This window comes from Oncorhynchus kisutch, linkage group LG21 (genome assembly GCF_002021735.2).
Source record: "Oncorhynchus kisutch isolate 150728-3 linkage group LG21, Okis_V2, whole genome shotgun sequence".
In the NCBI taxonomy this organism is placed as follows: Eukaryota; Metazoa; Chordata; class Actinopteri; order Salmoniformes; family Salmonidae; genus Oncorhynchus; species Oncorhynchus kisutch.
In genome coordinates, this window is record NC_034194.2 from 14,311,095 (window position 1) to 14,331,699 (window position 20,605).

Sequence of the window (20,605 nt, forward strand, 5' to 3'; positions counted from 1 at the left end):
AACCTTCTGATAGTAAACTAGCCTTTGACCTCCTGAACTAAGACGGACCTTGTCAACTCAGCTTTATCCGATCAACTTAACAGCATCACTATAGCAACACTTAGAACATTACAATAGAGGCACATAAGTAGTGCACAACAGTGATGTTATATCCCAGAGGCCAATATCTCTGTATGGATGAAATAAGAAAATTAAATCAGATATCTCTCCAGTATGGAACAGAACCAGCCACTGACTGAAGCTATATCTGCCAACGTGGCGAGGGCTGGAGGAGGAGTGAATATTTGAGCGGCTGGGTCATTGTGTTTCAACACATAACGCTTCGCTCCAGTGTTATTCCTGGCGGGAACGCAGTCCAGATGGGGGAGCATTCCAGAGCCGGTGCACACCTTCAGGAACCGATCGGGATTAAATATAAGCTGCCTGAGCAGGAAAACTGGGACCATGTGTGGATCACAGATCATATTAGAAAATACTGACAGCTAATATGAACAAAAAAGATGTTGGATCTTAATTTGATCACCCTGTTGCAGGATCACTTTTCTGCAATACATTTAAACTTGTAGTGTATTTGGAGGTTTAAAAAGGCTTCTTGAAGTTTGTAATTCCCATATTGAAATTTCAGACTTGGTTTTCCCCTACAAAAACGTCCATCAATGATAAAAATCACAAAAAAATTCACTTTTTCTGTCGCTGCAGGATTTTTCTCCTGCTGTAGCAGATTGGCTCAAATGAAGATCCTACATTTGTAGTTTGATGTTCACCACCTGTCTTGATGCTAGTTTATCCTACTGGTTTCACTTGGGTTTTGAGAGATTATTAGATGCACAGATTTTTTTTGCTGGACTCCAACTCCACAAGTATCAGAACCAGAAAAGTGATCCTGCAACAGGAAACTGCACCAAATACCCTAGTTTCGTACTCCTAATTATCCCGAGTGGCACAGCGGTCTAAGGCACTTCATCTCAGAGCTAGAGGCGCCACTACAGACCCTGGTTTGATCCCGGGCTGTATCACAACCGGCCGTGATCGGAAGTCCCATAGGGCGGCGCACAACTGGCCCAGCGTCGTCCGGGTTAGGGGAGGGTCTGGCCGAGTTAGGCTGTCATTATAAATAAGAATTTGTTCTTAACTGACTTGCCTAGTTAAATACATATTTTAAAAAATCCTTAAACGTCTGAAGACTCACCTCCATGCTAATTGGAAGAACTAGTATTTTATCTCTGAACACAGCTTTATCTCCTGACTGTTGGATAATGGGAACCTGGTGTGTTAACATCACTCAATGGAGACTAACAATCCTGACTGCCAATCAGTCCAACCTGAGACCTGCCCCCCACGATAAGTTTCAGTAATCACCATCATGAGATCCCATTGGGGTGTAAAATCTACAGCCCTGCAAAGCTCTTTTTGATGAAGGCAAAGGGCTGTTCCACAGTGCTTAGTTTTGCTGTGAAGTGTACTGTACATCAGGTATCTTGTGTGAAAATGCAGACATACAGATAGGCAGGCCGGCAGGAACTCACCCAGAGTCCTGAAGGGCCTCTGTTGGGGCACCAGGGAGAAGAACCCAGGCTTCAAGGCGTTGGTGATGATGATGTCAAACAGCTCCTCCCAGTCCTTCCTGCAATAGCCAATGAGAAATGATCCATCTGATTATTACAAACAAATACAGGCTTAGTGTAAGGTCAAAGTTTGGACGTCATCCAAAGTTTGGACGCCATTCCTGTTTAGCACAAGAACATTTAAAAAAACATTGCTTGAACTAAACATTAGGGAGCTGATGAAAACCAGTCAACCATAAACAGTGCATTTATGGAAAGGGAACGGAGGGAAATGTTAGGGAACAATATCAACATTTCTCCAGAGAGAAATAAACTCACAACAGACCAAAAAAAGACAAACACATACACTCATAGGGATTATTAACACTAGGTCAGCATCAGTGTCCAGCTCCAAGCACTAGCTAGCAGACATACCGACCAGGGTTGCATCCTTAGGAGCTAGTCAAACATATTCCTGACATAGCATAACATTATCGCTACATCCTATTCTAGCCAGCAAAAAGCATAGCAGGGAAGTATAAAAAATATCTGTTGTAGACTTATGGTTTCATCTTCCCACGGCTGGCCATGCCAAGGAGTCACCTAGATACTCCTGGAGCAGACCATCGGTCCTGGTTGGTAGGGGCCAGACTGGCAGCCCTGGTCTTGTTGTGACACTTCTGACTGCTCTCCGTCCCTGGCCCACAGCCTGCAGGGCTACAGTTGCCAGACTGCTCTACCGAGAGAAGCGTGGGCTTTTAAGAGGGCAGGAGAAACGAGTTGTTCTTCCTGACGGAAAACAGAAGTCAGATCAGGTGAGAGTCTCATTCTTCACTGGGGAGTGCCTATGCATTATAGAGGTGTCGAAAAGCATTTAGCTCATAGACTCCAGCCTGGGGCTGCAGGAGAAAGAGTCATACATCTGAGTCTGTTGACTGTGAAGCCAGACATTGTCCTACCACAACAGCTACTGTGGACAACAACACAACACACAGGAGGATTAGCATGCAGGGCAGCCCGTACAGCAGAACAAAGCAAAGCTTATCCCAGAGCTACCACAAGACGCAGCCTGCGCGATTTCCTCGCCTCAGTTATCGCAACATAAATCAGGCGTCCTCAGGCCTTGTAAACTGATTCTCTGAACACACTATATTGCACACACAGTCCTCATGCCTTGTAAACTGATTCTCTGAACACACTATATTGCGCACACACAGTCGGGCTCCCACCTGACATGGCGGCTCCTTGGGAGGTGACATATGTCGAAGGGTTAAAGGTGGCGAGGAGGAAAGGGGGCGGCCAGTGAAACAGTGGAGGAGAGACAGGGGAGGGGGGGGGGAACAACAGAGACCGGGCCGAGCCAGGCCAGGCTGTTTGACAGGAAATGGCTGTGGGGGAAAGTCTGGGCCATAGAGGTCCCCGGGGACCTAGTAGACATTCAGAACAAACGGTTGATTTCAGCCCCCACCGCCCCTCTCTCCCCCGAGTCTAACTCTCCATAACGGTCAGCTATAATAGCAGAGTGGAGCAGAAGAATAGATCATCTGTGTGGTTGGTTTCTTACCAGATGGGCATCAAATCTTACTTTAGCTAGGCTATGGCCTTGGATGGATTAATACTCATGATCAAGTTCTCCACTGTGAAGTAATACTGGTGAAGTGTGAGTGTGTCTGTTAGCTGTTTAGATAATGGGCAGAGACACTTCACTAAGGCATTCTATTCAGCCACAGCACCAGTCTGCTTTCCGCGAGTCGTCCTCTTGCCTCCTGACCGAGTGTGTAAGAGGGTTTAGGCTAGAACAATAACCCTAGACCACATAGTGTACACTGCAGAGAGAGAGAGAGGCACCACTGACACAGTCCAGTCCTCTGGTCTAGGTCAGCCCACAGCTAGTAATAATGAGTCTATGGAGGGCCGGCTAGGACAAACATCACCATTGCATATGGTCAGGCAAAGTTATAGGGAAGACTTACTAGTTTAATGTGCTGTTGTATCTCTGCTGGGCTGGGTGGGAATGAGAGCTGACAGGGCACAGTGGTGAGAGGGTGTGCAGGTCAGCAGGCTAGCTGACAAGGGTGTGAGTGGTGTGTGATGGTGATTGTAACCCAAGACAGCCATATAAAACCGGGGGTGACTGAAGCAATGAGGGATAGAGGCATATGGGAGCTGTATGCAATGTGGGATGCGGGAGAAGAGCCAGTAGGGCTGAAACCAGTCGGGGCTCATCATAAAACCATTAAAAAAGTCTGGACTTTAGCCCCGACTGGTATTCTCTCCCATATTGGGGCTCAACCAGTTTGGTTAGTGCCTGGCCCCAGTGAGGTGTGGTTTATGCTGTGTATCCCAAATGGCACCCATCTCCCTAAATAGTACACTACTTTTGACCAAAGCCCTATAAGCTCTGGTCAAAAAGTAGTGCATTATATAGGGACTAGTGTGTCAATTGGTATTTGGTCAAAAGCAGTGTTGGTACACGGTGGTAAAGACAGGCAGGCTGGGTCTTGGCTGGGCCCTGGAACCTGGGACCTGGCTGGATGCGGTCAGTGCAGTGTGTGGTCTCTGGTCTGGTCTCCAGACCGATTCCCTCTACTAACTCACCCCAGGATGTGGTCACAGATGAGCCTGCAATAGTCACTGTGGGAGCTGGTGATCAGCAGGAGGACCTTCCCAGCACTCTTCATGCTCCTCAGCCAGGTCTTGACGGACTCTGAGCAGGGCTGCAGGTAACGGCCAGGGTCCCTCTTTACACTGGGGAAGTACCATCCTGCATCCTCTGAGGGGCAGGCAAACAAAACAAAAAAACATCTAACCATGCACATGCAATAACTTCACTTATACCATGGCATTGTTGAATACTCCTTTCTGATTGGCTTGAAGGGCATTCTAGAGAGGGCATTATTTTGAGTGATAATGCCCTCGAAGCCTGTGTTTGGGAGACATAGGGCACGGGTTGAGGACCGGCCATATAGGGCATTATAATTTTTATACAAAGGGTTACTAACATATTCAAATACTACTACTAATAATAATAATGATTGACATTTTCATTAAAAACGTTGTTTTGATGAATTTATTCATACTATTTCTTCCTTCCACAAGATATAGTCCCGACACAAATCTAGGGTTGCTACCCAAGCCGGCTGATCGTTCGTTTTATCGATTCGGTTGCCAGAGACGCTACCCAGTCGTTCATTCTAAATGTTATCCCTTGCTTGCTAGTTAGCCAACTACGACTAATTTAGTCACGTCAAACAATGCAGCCAGAATAACAACAAAGTAGCTGCCTTTGCATAAGCTATTTTCTAGTGATATTTATTTGGATAAATCCATAAAAATGAGCTAATGAGGCGCGATTTCACCTGGCATAGAACATGTGCTCTCTCGTCAGGACACTGTTGTTCAGAGGAGCTAGGCAACAACACAACACAGACAGACAGCAATGTGTATACAAATCTCTGCTGTTGAAAACTAAATGTTAGTCTCAAAGAAATGTGAGATAATGTCTAGATACTTTTTTATAGTGGAGATCAAGTTTATAAATTGCCTGGCATTCAGAGACTTCTCCGGACATTCAGAGACTTGTCCCGAAGCCACTCCTGCATTGTCTTGCCTGTGTGCTTAGGGTCGTTGTCATGTTGGAAGGTGAACCTTCGCCCCCAGTCTGAGTTTCTGAGAGTTCTGGAGCAGGTTTTCTTCAAGAGTCTCGCTGTACTTTGCTTTGTTCATATTTCCCTCGATCCTGACTAGTCTCCCAGTCCCTGCCGTTTCCTCCAGACGTGATGCTTGGCATTCAGGTCAAAGAGTCAGACCAGAGAATGTTGTTTCTCATGGTCTGAAAGTCCTTTAGGTGCCTTTTGGCAAACTCAAAGCGGGCTGTCGTGTGCCTTTTACTGAGGAGTGGCTTCCGTCTGGCCACTCTTCAATAGTCCTGATTGGTGGCGTGCTGCAGATATTGTTGTCCTTCTGGAAGGTTCTCCTATCTCTACAGAGGAAGTCTGGAGCTCTGTCAGAGTGACCTCACTGACCAATGCCCTTCTCCCCTGATTGCTCAGTTTGGCTGTGAAGCCAGCTCTAGGAAGAGTCTGGGTGGTTCCAAACTTCTTTCAATTAAGAATGATGGAGGCCACTGTGTTCTTGGGGACCTTCAAATGCTGCAGAAATTGTTTGGTACCCTTCCCCAGATCTGTGCCTCAACACAATCCTCTCTCAGAGCACTACGGACAATTCTTTTGAACCCTTTGGTTTGGATTTTGCTCTGACATGCACTGTTAACTGTGGGACCTTATATAGACAGGTGTGAGCTTTTCAAATCATGTCAATTGGTAGAAACATCTCAAGGATGATCAGTGGAAACAGGATGCACCTGAGTTCAATTTCGAGTGTCATAGCAAAGGGTCTGAATACTTATGTAAATGTCATATTTCAGTTTGATTACTTTCTTAAATAAAATGTCAAAAGAAAAAAACAGTTTCTGCTTAGTCGTTATGGGGTATTGTGTGTAGATTGAAGAAGAAAACACACACACACACACACACACACACACACACACACACACACACACACACACACACACACACACACACACACACACACACACACACACACACACACACACACACACACACACACACACACACACACACACACACAGGGTAAGCATGCCCGGACAGAGAACAAAGCAATTTCATGACAACAATTCAACGGGGAGTGTTGAACATTAGCAAACCGCTCTCTCTTTTTAAAAAGCAGTCTTCCTCTAAGACTTTGTGAAACAATCATCGAGACACAGAGCATCTATTTTTCTCATAAACAACAACTCATGAGTAACATTTATGTGATGATCTTCCGCTCGTTCGATTTTCCACGTAAAGGTTGGAGTATTACAAAAGTCATTTGGCAGACAGCCCTGACCAAGTGGATGAATAATATTCAACACGGCTGTGTGACATCCTGGCAGGCCAGGTCAGAAGACAGACACAACTCCCCTTCTAACCCAGTGGATTGTCTGTTTGAAGTTCGAAGGCTCTCAGCCAGTCTATGGTTTTCATTAGAGAATAATAAGCACCAGACACACTTAGAATGCATCCCAAATGCCACCCTGTTCCTTATATAGGGCACTTCTTTTGACCGGAGCCCTATGGGCCCTGATCAAAAAGTCAAAAGTAGTGCACTATAAAGGGAATAGGGGACCATGTGTGATGCAGCCTAAGTCTTCCCAGGATAATGAAACACTGTCCTGAGACACTCTGACGCTGACTGGTCTGATTGGAATGAAGGAAAGGACTAGCTCATGTAGAATGAAACAGAGTGGACGGGGGAAACCGATTAGTACAACGGCACTAGGACTGTCTGGGACACCCACTCCCTGACCCATGTCACAGGAAGCAGCAGGCGGTTAGGGGAATGTGTGGGTCATCTCCCACCCCCACAGAGAGACAGCGATTCGGGCAGCCTGCTCTTTAAAGATCCCCTGCTGCGCCCAAGATAGTAGGCCAGAGCTAAATATGGTACTCTGCTCTGATCTCAGTCAAACCGTCCCACTTGACCGGCCGTACTGAAAAAACCCTGATGAATGGAAGCATCAAAAGCAATAAATACATTATAATGTGAGGGAGTCATTTGATACAGCAAGGCAACACACGCTTTTCTACTACTTTGTCTGAGGTGAGGAATCCATGGATTAAGTCGCATCGAAGTACCCAAACAGGAATGCATTTGATTGTCTCCTGTGAATACGACAAGTCTAAGGCCAAATTGAAAATGAACATGGACACATATGCAAGCTTATTGAAACCGGACATAGTTGAATTTGCTGTGGAGCAGTAAAATGCGGGCCAATATACGTGAGAAGTAGCGCTGCTTTTTTTCACGAGTAGGAGAAAAGAAGGCTTAGGGAAACATCGCGGGTGCAGATGAGTAGGGAGTGTATTCATCAGGCCAAGAGTTTACCCTGGCACAGAGAGGAGATGGGAGGAGCACTTAGGGAGGAAGCGTCACAGTGCCCAAACTACAGCCAGCAGGGATAGGAGAGCACACTCACACCCACTCACCCTCTTCTCCACTCCCTCTCTCCCACTCTCAAGGCAACACAGGCCTCACCTCACCAGAGGTCATCATAAGCTACAAACACCAGAGGCTCATGGATAAATATCTAGCTGCATAGCGTGGGAGTAGGGTGAAGTTGCCCCTAGACGATGATCTTGGGTCAGTTTTGCATCTTCTTCACTATGGTTAAGGTTAGGATGATGGGAGGGGAAGCTGATCCTAGATCTCCCGAGTGGCGTAGCGGTCGAAGGCACTGCATCTCAATGCTAGAGGTGTTACTACAGACCCTGGTTCGATTCCAGGCTGTATCACAACCGGACGTGATTGGGAGTCCCATAGGGCGGCGCACAATTGGCCCATCGTCGTCCAGGTTTGGCCGGGGTAGGCCGCCATTGTAAATAAGAATTTGATATTAACTGATTTGCCTAGTTAAATAAGGGTTACATTAAAAAAAAATCTCTACCTAGTCAAATGCAGTGTCAGTGCGTCGGAGGTGAAATGCCAAATACAAACAGTCTCACATCCGCGTACTATGAAGGAGTTGTGTTTCCATATGCAACATGCATATATACAGGTGAAAGACTAAAGGGCATCTGTTACAGCTCCCACATGGTGTAAAGAAAATAAACATTTTTGTCAAGCTCCTCTCTGTACTGAAAATGACCCTCCGCTTCCACAAAACAAACAGGACTTCCAGGCTGTGAAAGATTTGCGCATGCTGCCATCATGTGGTACAACAGAAACATTGCATTAAGCAAGAACAAGACCAACCCTAATGAAGTACAAGCCTTCCGACAGGGGAGATTTGTACCCGAGATCAGACACTCTGAATGTTTCCAAAATAACAAAGCATGCATTGCACAGAAAAGCATATATTTAGTAAGGCCAAAAGGAAAACAAATATTACAACAGATTTTCTGTGGAAGCTTTATTTATCATGTTAAAAGTTTTGTAAAGCTAGACTTTAACAGCAGAGGGCAGCATTGGACCAAAAAAACTAACAGATACTGAACAGCACAAATCAGTCGCACAACCAACTCTTCAGATTCTCATTCAATTGTGTCCTATGAAAGACTACACAACTGATAAACACTGGGCCAAACGGATTCATGTGATATCCTCCAGTAGTTTTATGAAATTATGAAAAAAGGGTGCTGGGATCATTTCACAAACATCTGGCTGTGATCTCCAGGCCCGTCGTTCCCGCCAGTGTTTTTCCTCACGCTCCATTTCATCTCCAAATAAACAGAACAGGCCGCCCTGGCCAGCGTACAAAGTGTCTGCCTGGCCCGCCTGACAACCTCTGCTGGGTGGACCCTGCAGGACCCCACTCTCCCTCTGCTACAGTTAAGACACCCAGGTCGTGTCCCAAATAAGACACTATTCCCCATGTAGTGCACTACTTTTGACCAGGGCCCAAATGATTCTGATCAGGGCCCATATGACTCCAGTCAAAAGTAGTGCGTTATATAGGGCGCCACTTGGGACAGAGCATTAAACACGGCTATACACTACCTACTGTATCCAATGATTCTCACGTTTAAAACTCAAGATACGGATACACTGATGCCTTCAAAACACTCACAACTTGAATAGGCTCCGCTTCCTGCCTTCCTCTCTGGTTGAAATTGTAAAGGAGAAGTCATATCCTTCCTTATTCATTTGCCTAGCTTGATGCATCAGAGCTGTTCAAACAGTCAGCCCAAAAATTATTTTAGGGGCATAGTGGTATGGTGGCGCACAGAAAAGAGGACCCTTTGATCAATCTATCAACCTGTGTGTGTGTGTGTGTGTGTTTACGTGGCTTTAAAAGTGAATATGTGGGGAATGCTCCCTTCCACCTGAAGCCTGGGGCTGGGCACAGTAACAGTAAGAGGGGGAGGCCTGATTGGAGCACTGCCCAGCATCGGAGGCCAGCACCACGTCCAACAGACCAGCTCTCTCTCTCTCTCTCTCACAGACATCAAAGACCGACGACAGGATGAACAAATCAACGGTTACAGTGCAAATTAGGGCAGTGCTCAGTCGACGCACAAACAGCTGCAACACAAGTGAAGGGGAAAGAGCTCGAGTCGCACAAGCATTTTCCTTACCATCAACAGAATCAACAGGGAAGACATAGGTTATCAAAACGAAGATACACTGTGCATTTATGTAGTCCTAATTGACGTTAATAGATAACAACTACATGACCGTGTATAAATCGTTTAGATGGAAGCTATAATCTAGGGTAACATGGGGATATGTTTGGCTCCACCTGCTTGTACCCTGGGGAAAATGTGGCAACTGCCACCAGCGGCCGAGCATTGGCCATTTTTAGAAGACTGACCACAAATTGCTGCATCATGTCCCATGACGCATTTCTCTATCTCTTTGAGGCCAGCAAAAAGACGAGGATAATCTTAATTTGTGTCCCATGGTAACAATAATGGCATGGTTCAAGAAAGCCAAAGACTCTTATTTTATCTGTTTTTCCTTCTGCGTCTACCGTAGCGAATGGACACAAACATTTTGTAAGATGGTTCAACATACATCTGTGTCTTCAGGATTGGGTGCCATCTGTAACATCAGCCAGTATCCTTTAGTGTCTGAGTTTAAAAAGATGATACTAGGCGGGGATTTGCATGTGATTAAGACCACAAGAGAGCATGCGAAAACTGAAGGCCTGGGGCTGATGTCTGCCACCCTGGCACCTGATACCACAGACATTATGAAGGCAAGTCCTTCCACAGAGATAAACACCTTTCAAAAGGACACCAGCTCACCAAGTCTGTTGTGATGATATATTGAGATATACTGAAAAATATATATAAATGCAACATGTAAAGTGTTGGTCCCATGTTTCATGGGCTGAAATAAAACATCCCAGAAAAAAAAATATTATTTTTCAAAAATGTTGTGCACAAATGTGTTTACATCCCTGTTAGGTGAGCATTTCTCCTTTGCCAAGACAATCCATTCACCTGACAGGTGTGGCATATCAAGAAGCTGATTAAACATCATGATCATTACACATGTGCACCTTGTGCTGGGGACAATACAAGGCTGAATAATTTCTGCACAAATTGTTAGAAACTGTCTCAGGGAAGCTCATCTGCGTGCTCGGCGTGGTAACAGACTTCAATGGGCAAATGCTCAACTTTGATGGCCAGTTGCACGCTGAAGAAGTGTGCTCTTCACTGCCGAATCTCGATTCCAACTGTGCCGTACAGATGGCAAACAGTGTATATGGCGTTGTGCGAGTGAGCGGTTTGCTGATGTCAACGTTGTGAACAGAGTGCCCCATTGTGGCTGTATGGTTTGGGCAGGCATAAGCTACAGACAACGAACACAATTTGGGATTTTGCTGATGGTAATTTGAATGCACAGAGATACCATGAAGAGATCCTGAGGCTTATTGTCGTGCCATTCATCCGCCTCCATCACCTCATGTTTCAGCATGATAATTCACGGCCCCATGTTGCAAGGATCTGTACACAATTCCTGGAAACTGAAAATGTCCCAATGTACCAACATGTCACCAAATGAGCATGTTTGGGATGCTCTGGAACGACGTGTACAAGAGCATGTTCCAGTTCTCGCCACTATCCAGAAACTTCACACAGCCATTGAAGAGAAGTGAGACAACATTCCACAGGCCACAATCAACAGCCTGATCAACTATATGCAAAAGAGATGTGTCACGCTGTATGAGGCAAACGGTGGTAACAGCAGATACTGACTGGTTTTCTGATCCCCACCCCCAATTTTTTTTTTTTACGTATCTGTGACAAACAGATGCATATCTGTATTCCTATAGATCAGGGCCTAAGGAATTTATTTCAATTGACTGATTTCCTTATTTGAACTGTAACTTAGTAAAATATTTTTGGTTCAGTGTATTTAAAAAAAGAAGAGACAGAAAAGTGATACACGAAGAACAACAGATGGCAATTCAGATGAATGAATAGTGGATTTGGGACACCAATGTGCAGTTACTATAGCTTGGGGAAACTGATGCCAGTTGCATAGTCACTCTCCCCCAAAACGCAAAAGTGTGGACATTGCAATCTGTCATTATATAAAACCGAGACTATATTTAGCATGGGACATCTTAGAAAAAGAAGAGATGGGTAGAGCTGCATTTAGGATCTGATCTTCAGGGAAGTGAAGCCTCATCTCATTTTATACTCCCCATACACATCAGGGTGAAAAACCTGGATTATTTGCTGCAAATATCATGGCATGGCCTAGTATTGCAAAAGATAACCCTAATGCCCATACGTAACACTAGCCCTCTAATATTATCTAGCGGGAATACACTGATTACAAGATGTCCATGCCCATGAGATACATGTGTCTGTTACGTTAAAGGACCTCAGAGGGCAATGCCGCCCCTATATCAATGTAATTCCTGTTCTAGAGCGAAAATGCTTGTTTAGGTGCCACCTCCAAAGAATGACTCAGGCTACTTATACATATTCACAAATTGGGGGTGGGATGGAATGGTGAGGTGATTTCCACATGGAGTGAAGAAATATCCACAAATAGGGCACTGACAGCTGAAAGTGTATCTAGCTAGCATGCTAACCTCTAGCTACAGTAGCTAATGTTTTCTGTTGCTGTTTTTTTCCCTTCACTACACTGTATTTAAAAGATTAGCTAGCTGGCTAGGTTTTGGAGCTGGATTTGTCATAAGCACTTAGGGAAAACTTCACCACAGATAGAAACCAGTATCTTTGACCTTGCCATCTTTTGTTATCGCCAAAGTTTTGGCATTTTCCAAAAACACACATAAAGGATGAAGCTCCGGAAATATGGATAACTATCGAAAGGTTGAAAGATGTGCATTTTTCTACATCGTAATACACACGGTGCATGCAACCTTTGGTAGGTAGGCAGCTAGCGGGCTTCGACTACGGTACAGCAAAGCCAAGTCAGCTCATGCTCATGTTTCTCACAGGGGAAGTAAAATGATAGGCTACAATGATAGGCTCGTGATGCACGCCGCAAACAACACCCTGAGCGCATCGGACACAAAACACCAATACAAATGTAACAAAAGGCACAACAAAATAGGTAAACAATGGCTCCTTCAATTTTCTTTCACAGATGCCTTTCAATATAGCAGACAATTTGAGCCGCACCAAAATATACTTTTTTAAAAGCTAAAATTACACCAACAAAACACAAAAAAATGTATTACTAGTAAGAAGTAATGTGGTATATACTGTTTAATAAAAAAAGTACCAACATTTCACAGATGAGACACAAATGTTCACCTGCCCTGTTAAGGGTTACCATGGTAAGGCAACTCAAGTCATATTTGTGCCTGTGAGATTGAGTCGGACTAGTAGCCGCGCTGTCGTCTCTTCCCTAAAAGTTGAAACTCAAACATTGAAAAACAACCTAGCTTGTGAAAAAACAAACATTTTCAAAAGCCAAGAAACAAAAGGACAAAGTCTCAGTTCAGTAGACTTTCCTTTCAAGTAAATTACATCTAAATCTACCCACATGTGGACATTGGCGGGTGTTCATTTTAGGCCCCGGATATAGTCCTAAAATGTTTTGCATGTTAACAATCAAGTTTTCAAGATATTTAACTTTCAAAATACAGAAATACAAACGGTATGATGCTCCTCCCAGGTGGAAGCTACTGGTCACAAAACTGCTGAGTCAGGAAGGGGAAAAAAAGGAGGCAAAAAGGACTGAAACAGAAAGTGAAAAGTCCCAACAAGCAGCAAGTCCAGCCAGGTTCTGTTTTAATGACAGAGGCTTATGGCACTTAAGGAGATGAATGATCCCCCCCCTGTCTACAGGTACAATCTCCATAAACAATGCTTTCAGATCTGCCACTGGGCATGTCCCTAGCCCCAAAAGAGACAGTTATTTATAGGTAGTGGTAGAGACACCGTAAGTGGGATTCATGGGTAGGGCTATGACGTTCATTGAATTTAGGATGACGGTAATTGGCAAGTAATCACTGTAGCAACAAAAAAAAACTGCACATGTTCTCCTCTCCTCCATTCCTGACTGCATGTGCTGCCATTCAAGTCAATGGTGGCATAACGGGTGGACTGGCAGCCATTGCAAGTGTACCTATAGGAGCAAAGCAGGAAGTAAAATATATGCTCAAATATTTGCTGTGATCTGTTGATTCAACTGACATTACAAAAAAATACAGCGCATAGATGCGGTGAAGAGGTCAATCGAACTCGACCAAAACAATGGAATTGCCATGGAAACGTGTGGCGGCAAAGGCCATGGGGGAAAGATCAACAATCTCTTTATTGCCCCCCCCCCCCCAGCAAAATTAGGCCACATTTAGGCTATTGTTTATATGTGTATGTCACACTGTTGAGGCAAAAATTGGAGTATAATGCTAGTATGGATGTCAACACATGTTCATGTCATCGTCACCAATCAACTGCATTAAAGACAGACTACCACCACCGATTTCTGTATGCTAGCTATGCTGCCAGCTTATACAACTGGGAGTTAGCATTTAGAAGTTACTTCTTCTAAACCTGAAAAGGGACAACTTCTAAAAGTTATGCAGCGAAAACAGCCAAATATATCCTCATCAGACTTAAAGTAACCACATTGGTGACCTGTTACAATACATCTACCGTGACGGATATCCACTTTGGTAGATAAGATTTGCTGAATGTGCGGCCATCTGGTCAATGGAAAGGTCTGTGTTCCATCGATCCCTTTGCCGCGTCTATTGGATGATTTTGAATGAACATTCTACATTACCGTGGAAATGATTGCATAACAATACCAGGCAGCCATTGCGAGTGTACCCCTGAGTTTACCAGTCAAACTGCCAGGGTTAGAAGTTCCAAGCCTGTTCTATTCATTTTATTTCTATGTGTGCTGCTGCTGCATTGTGGTCATTCATTGAGCTGTTCGTGACGGTCTTTATCCATAACTGTCGGTTACACGGTTATATATTAATTGTGCAAGCCCTATTCATGCGATCCATCATACAGTATGATTTATGGCAACATCAAGGTGCTACCGTACAGTGCAACACAGTTAAACCCGAATTGCTAACAGGGATACTGAAAATAGTGCTGAATGACAACTGACTTTTCACACCCCTAAAGAGGCCACCTAATGGTTGCATGTCAGTGAAACATTTGACTCTTGATGAATATAAACATGCTGAACTCATGTTTCTGATCAAATAAACTTTAGAAGTATGGCTGCTTAAGTCTACAATGACTTTCTGGTCTATTTGGTTTTGCACAGTATGTACAGATGTAGGATCTTAATTTCATCCATCTTTTGTTGCCAAGAGATTTCCTGCACATGTGGATGAGCTTCATGATTTACATAAATTCACTGAAAACCAACACTAACACACCGTTACATTAACAGCATTGCACTTTTCATGTAGCTTACTTTTGGCCAGCCCAGGGAAAGTAGCAGGTGCCTTGACGACAGCTAATGGGGCTACTAATAAAATACCTAAGCCTAACCACTGATCAAGCAACATTACGGACTAAACGTTCAAATGTGACAATATGGGTCAAATTAAGATCCTACACCTGTACTTCTGCTGTTATTGTTGCATGCAAAACAGAAGCTTGACTAATCTCACTAATCTAGCACAGATCAAAGAACAAACTAAACTGGGACATAATTTGGAGTGTCAGACATAACAGTGTACATTCCCACCCTTTGAAGAATGATGCCTTACCAGAAGTCGTATGAAAACAGACGTAAATTTATTACGCCACACTGGTCACCATACTTGCACCCTACCCTACTTGCCATTATCAAACAAAAATATGAACTAAACCATACAATGGATTAAAATATTCAAGAACCAAAACCTGAAAGTCTTAACAATATGGAGTGTTTATGTTAATTGGTCAAATAAGAAGCTGTGTCTCCCTAATGAAAATGGGAAATGCTGTTGACACAACTAGAGATACACACTCCTCAGAGACAAGCAGATGCAAATTGTGCCCTTCCTGTATATGGACACAACCCTGAAAAAAAGCTTCTACCTCATTTCAAAGACAACCTTAAAAAACATAAAAGCAGAAAATTGTGATAACTATGGCCATGCCACTGAAATAAACCAAGAGTTATGGATAGTGGATACAACACAGAGCACTCAGAGAGTACTGTAGCAGTCTGGCCACAATGACTGCTAGAAATAAAGACCAGAGAGCCTGGGATCTTCTACTATAGTACAATGCCTCAATGATTCACTCCTTTCATGTTTCTGCAAATAAGCATTGGACAACTCAATTCACAGTTGTTATGGGTGCACTGTAAATGTAAACCTAGACAGCCAAATGACCTTTCTGCCCAGTTTTCCACTGTCGTATCGTTCGGAACATACAGTGTGTGACGACATGAATGACTTCATGGTACCAAGTTTAACATGTAGCTTTACAAAGCTGTAAAAACATGGATACCGTTGCTATGTCAACACGGGATGCATGCACACGCTCAATTCACGACAAGTAGGCTGCAAGATTAAACCATTGCATATGCGTGCTTAAAAAGATTACAACCGGAAGGTCACAGAAGAAAAAATGATTTTGCTCATTCAAATTTCACAAGTGTACCAAAGTTTCATTTGACAGTGCGCCAAAAGTCTGGTGACCGTCCTGATCAAGAGCGTGTCCCGACCAGATCAATTACTACTTTTAGCCCAGAGTCTGAATGGATACAGATGGATGAAATATGGATGACGACCAAGCAAATCCACTTGAGGGACCCAAGTAGACAGTGATGACAATGCCGCATAGATGGCTTTAGATAAGCTGAGGTGAGAAAAATATACCCTTTGGTAATCAAGTGTCCTTCCACTCCAGTTGGGGCCCTTGTGTTAGACCAGGTAGTTACTCAGAAAATAAATACCATTTCAGGAGGTAAAGGTCGGTAAATGGCGTGGCTCACTCATCACGGCTGCGGTGGACTGTAGTGAGGGAAACTTTAATTAGATAGAATTTGAAGGCACATGCCATGTCTATGAAAAATAAATAGGAAAACACCTGCACACTGCTGTTCATGTTCCCAGGGGACTTTATCGTTAGAACGCTTCGACCCTTAGGTCTTCACCAGGGATCCGTGGAGACCTAAGGGTCAAAATGTTGCAACAAAATCACCTGGGAACATGAACAGCAGTGTGCGCTGTTTCCCTTCTTATTTTTCAGGGATTCACCTAGAACTCCAGCATCTGCAAAAAAGTACCTGGATGTGCGTAAGTTCCTCAGCTTTAGTATATGCCAAGCCATAAACTTCATTTTTTCCCCCTACCCCGTTGACCAGAGCAGTTTGAATCTTGACAGATTTGCACCTATGGACCATGGCTAAAGACTGTTCTTGTGATTTATAACATTAGTTTGGTTGAATAAGTATATAAAAAAATATATATATAAAAAGGCTCACAGCTCAGAAATACTTTGAAGCCGTTCTACATTTTTGTTGTTGTAAAGGAACAGAGTACAGGGGCGGTTTCCCAGACACAGATTAAGCCTAAACCAGGACTAAAACTATATGGATATTCTCTATTGAGAATGCTTTTTAGTCCTGTTGTAGGTTTAACCTGCGCCTGCGGAAACTGACCCAAGAAATAGGAACAACAAAGAATGGTCAAACTAAGGGTAGAAAAACAAGTTTGGCAAATCTATATATGGAACACACGAAGGGCAAAGGGTGGTCAAGGATGTGGCCTAGTTTGATATTTTCTGCCTTTAAATGCTACCCTTGACAAGCATTAGCTAACAAACTAGTTCTTATTTAGATCTGCAGGATTGCCAGGGCAACCAAGCACATTTCAGTGTTGCCTTACCCCAGTTTACTGGTACAATTAAAAACGTATATTCTCATGTGTGCTCCTCCCAGTCACTCCGTAAAACTCAGGCAAAGTGGTGGAGTAGGCTGCATGTGCTGGTGTCCCCAATGTGCAGTAAAATATAAGTATAGTTGTTCCAGTGGTTCTGTTTATTTTTTGCCAGTAACACACATCTTTCCAGCTTTAATCCACTTTTAACAACATGTGGACTAGGCTAATACACTTTCCCTTGGTGACATGCATGTACAGTTGTTTGGTGATCATTTTCATTCTCTCATTTAGCGTGACACTTCATTGTCATCACCAGTATCTTGAAAAGCATATGTAAGCTCACTGGTATTTACCAAATCAGCAAATCACAACCCTAAAGCAAAAAGTCACTTTTTCCTTGCACCAAATACTTCAAAATAAGCAGTCTTAGTACAACCATTTTTGCTGATGATGGCTGGCTATATTTGATTAATTCTGGCTTAATTGCTGAAAACACCAAGAAGAATTGAGGGTTCCATTCATCACTTTGTTTTCCTTTGCTAAGTCAAAAATACTTCCACAGAGCGAACCTGACTTTCATGCCTTCATAGTGATTACATCGGGGACATGGTTAACAAGCCTTCACCAGTGCTCATTAAAGTGCAGTTATAGAGCCCAATGCAAGTTAAACCTGGCTCATATCTCACATGCTCCCTTTGCATCACCAACGATTGGTTTATGATTTGTGGAGAAACAACTTGAGCCTTTTCAAGTGGAGGAAGTGGACTTCACGACCTTCACCTCAAGTTGAGTGAAAGTTAGTTTCTAAACACTGCCACTTACTGTAGCTTATCTAAACAATCTGGGACTCCACGTCTTTGCCTTTGTCAGACTGCCACATCACTAGCAGTGCCTGGTGCTAGATGCCATTTGGGGAACTGCCCCGCGGACCCCACAAAAGGCGTGCGTGCAACACCCACACTGTTCAAATCACAGGCAAATGGATCTTATTTAGCCTAATAATGATGTGAGCAGAAGACTGCCTCAGTAACAATGGTAGGCTATAGATTCATGGGTACTTGGTAATTGGCTACTCTTTAGTAGCTGACTAGAAATACATTTAAATGTACAAATTAGGGCTCTCGCCTTATTTTCCGATAAGGTGGTGCTGATGTAGGCTTAAGGAAGTTGGACAATTTACCTGTAACTGCCATTTCCTGAAACCTAGAGTCATAAATTATATAAAAAATGGTTGCCAACACAGAAGTCTTGTTTTTGATCCTAAATTAAATTGAGGTGGTCTCAATGACAGTTTCACATTTTTCTGGATGTGAATAGTTTAATGAAAAAGTCAACTGTGTTCTTTTTCATCACAATTCCAGTGGGTCAGAAGTTCACATACACTAAGTATGACTGCGCCTTTGAACAGCTTGGAAAAATCCAGAAAATTATGTCATGGCTTTAGAAGCTTCCGATAGGCTAATTGACATCATTTGAGTCAATTGGAGGTGTACCTGTGGATGCATTTCAAAACCTACCTTCAAACTCAGTGCCTCTTTGCTTGGCATCATGGGAAAATCAAAATAAATCAGCCAAGACCTCTGAAAAAAACATTGTAGACCTCCGTAAGTCTGATTCATCCTTGGGAGTAATTTCCAAACGCCTGAAGGTACCACGTTCATCTGTACAAACAGTAGTACGCAAGTATAAACACCATGGGACCATGCAGCCATCATACCTCTCAGGAAGGAGAAGTGTTCTGTCTCCTAGAGATGAACGTACTTTGGTGCGAGAAGTGCAAATCAATCCCAGAACAACAGCAAAGGACCTTGTGAAGATGCTGGAGGAAACAGGTACAAAAGTATCTATATCCACAGTAAAATGAGTCCTAAATCAACATAACCTAAAAGGCTGCTCAACAAGGAAGAAGCCACTGCTCCAAAACTGCCATAAATGTCACGTTCTGACCTTTATTTCCTTTGTTTTGTCATTATTTAGTATGGTCAGGGTGTGAGTTGGGGTGGGCAGTCTATGTTTGTTTTTCTATGATTTGGGTATTTCTATGTTTCGGCCTAGTATGGTTCTCAGTCAGAGGCAGGTGTCATTAGTTGTCTCTGATTGAGAATCATACTTAGGTAGCCTGGGTGTCACTGTGTGTTTGGTCCGCCTCCCCTTCAAGTCAAGAAAACCGTTACAGAATCACCCACCACAACAGGACCAAGCGGCGTGGTAACGGGCAACAGCAACAGCGGCGCAAAGAGGAATGGACATGGGACGATGTATTGGATGGCAAGGGTTGCTACACATGGGAGGAGATCCTGGCGGGAAAAGATCGACCTTCCATGGGAACAGGTGGAGGCAGCTAGGAGAGCAGAGGCAGCCGGAGAGAGGAGCCGGCGATATGAGGGAACACGGCTGGCAAGGAAGCCCGAGAGGCACCCCCAAAAATGTATTGGAGGGGGGCACACAGGAGGTGTGGCGAAGCCAGGTAGGAGACCTGAGCCAACTTCCTGTGCTTACCGGGGGGCGAGAGAGACCGGGCAGGCACCGTGTTATGCTGTGGATCGCACGGTGTCCCCAGTGCGGGTGCATAGCCCGATGCGGTACATACCAGCTCCGCGTATCGGCCGGGCTAGAGTGGGCATCGAGCCAAGTGCCATGAAGCCGGCTCTACGCATCTGGTCTCCAGGCTTACATGGCACCAGCCTTGCGCATGGTGTCCCCGGTTCGCCTGCATAGCCCATTGCGGGCTATTCCACCTCGCCGCACTGGTAGGGCGACCGGGAGCATTCAACCAGGTAAGGTTGGGCAGGCTCGGTGCTCAAGAGCTCCAGTGAGCCTGCACGGTCCGGTCTATCCAGTACCACCTCCACGCACCAGCCCTCCGGTGGCAGCCCCCCGCACCAGGCTGTCTCTCCATCTCATCCTTACAGGTGCTCCCGCCTGTCCAGCGCTGCCGGAGCCTTCCTCTACTCCAGCGCTGCCGGAGTCGCCAGTCTGCCCAGCACCGCCTGAGCTACCCGTCTGCCCAGCGTCATCAGAGTCGCCAGTCTGCCCAGCGCCACCTGAGCTACCCGTCTGCCCAGCGCCGCCAGTCTGCCCAGCGCCGCCAGTCTGCCCAGCGCCGCCAGTCTGCCCAGCGCCGCCAGTCCCGCCAGTCTGCCCAGCGCCGCCAGTCTGCAAGGAGCCGCCAGTGCCGCCAGTCTGCAAGGTGCCGCCAGTCTGCCAGGGGCCGCCAGTGCCG

At 44.7% G+C, this 20,605-nt stretch overlaps 1 protein-coding gene across 1 annotated transcript in view; it reads right to left on the minus strand.

Moving 5' to 3' along the window:
• Positions 1 to 20,605, minus strand: part of LOC109866463 (5'-nucleotidase domain-containing protein 1-like) — a 54,244-nt gene that overhangs the window by 15,905 nt on the left and 17,734 nt on the right. Inside the window, exons 7-8 of the mRNA XM_020455148.2 lie at positions 4,143 to 4,317; positions 1,527 to 1,624 (exon numbers count right to left, since the gene is read on the minus strand). Coding sequence (XP_020310737.1) covers positions 1,527 to 1,624; positions 4,143 to 4,317 — 273 coding nt within the window. The remainder of the gene's footprint in view (positions 1 to 1,526; positions 1,625 to 4,142; positions 4,318 to 20,605) is intronic.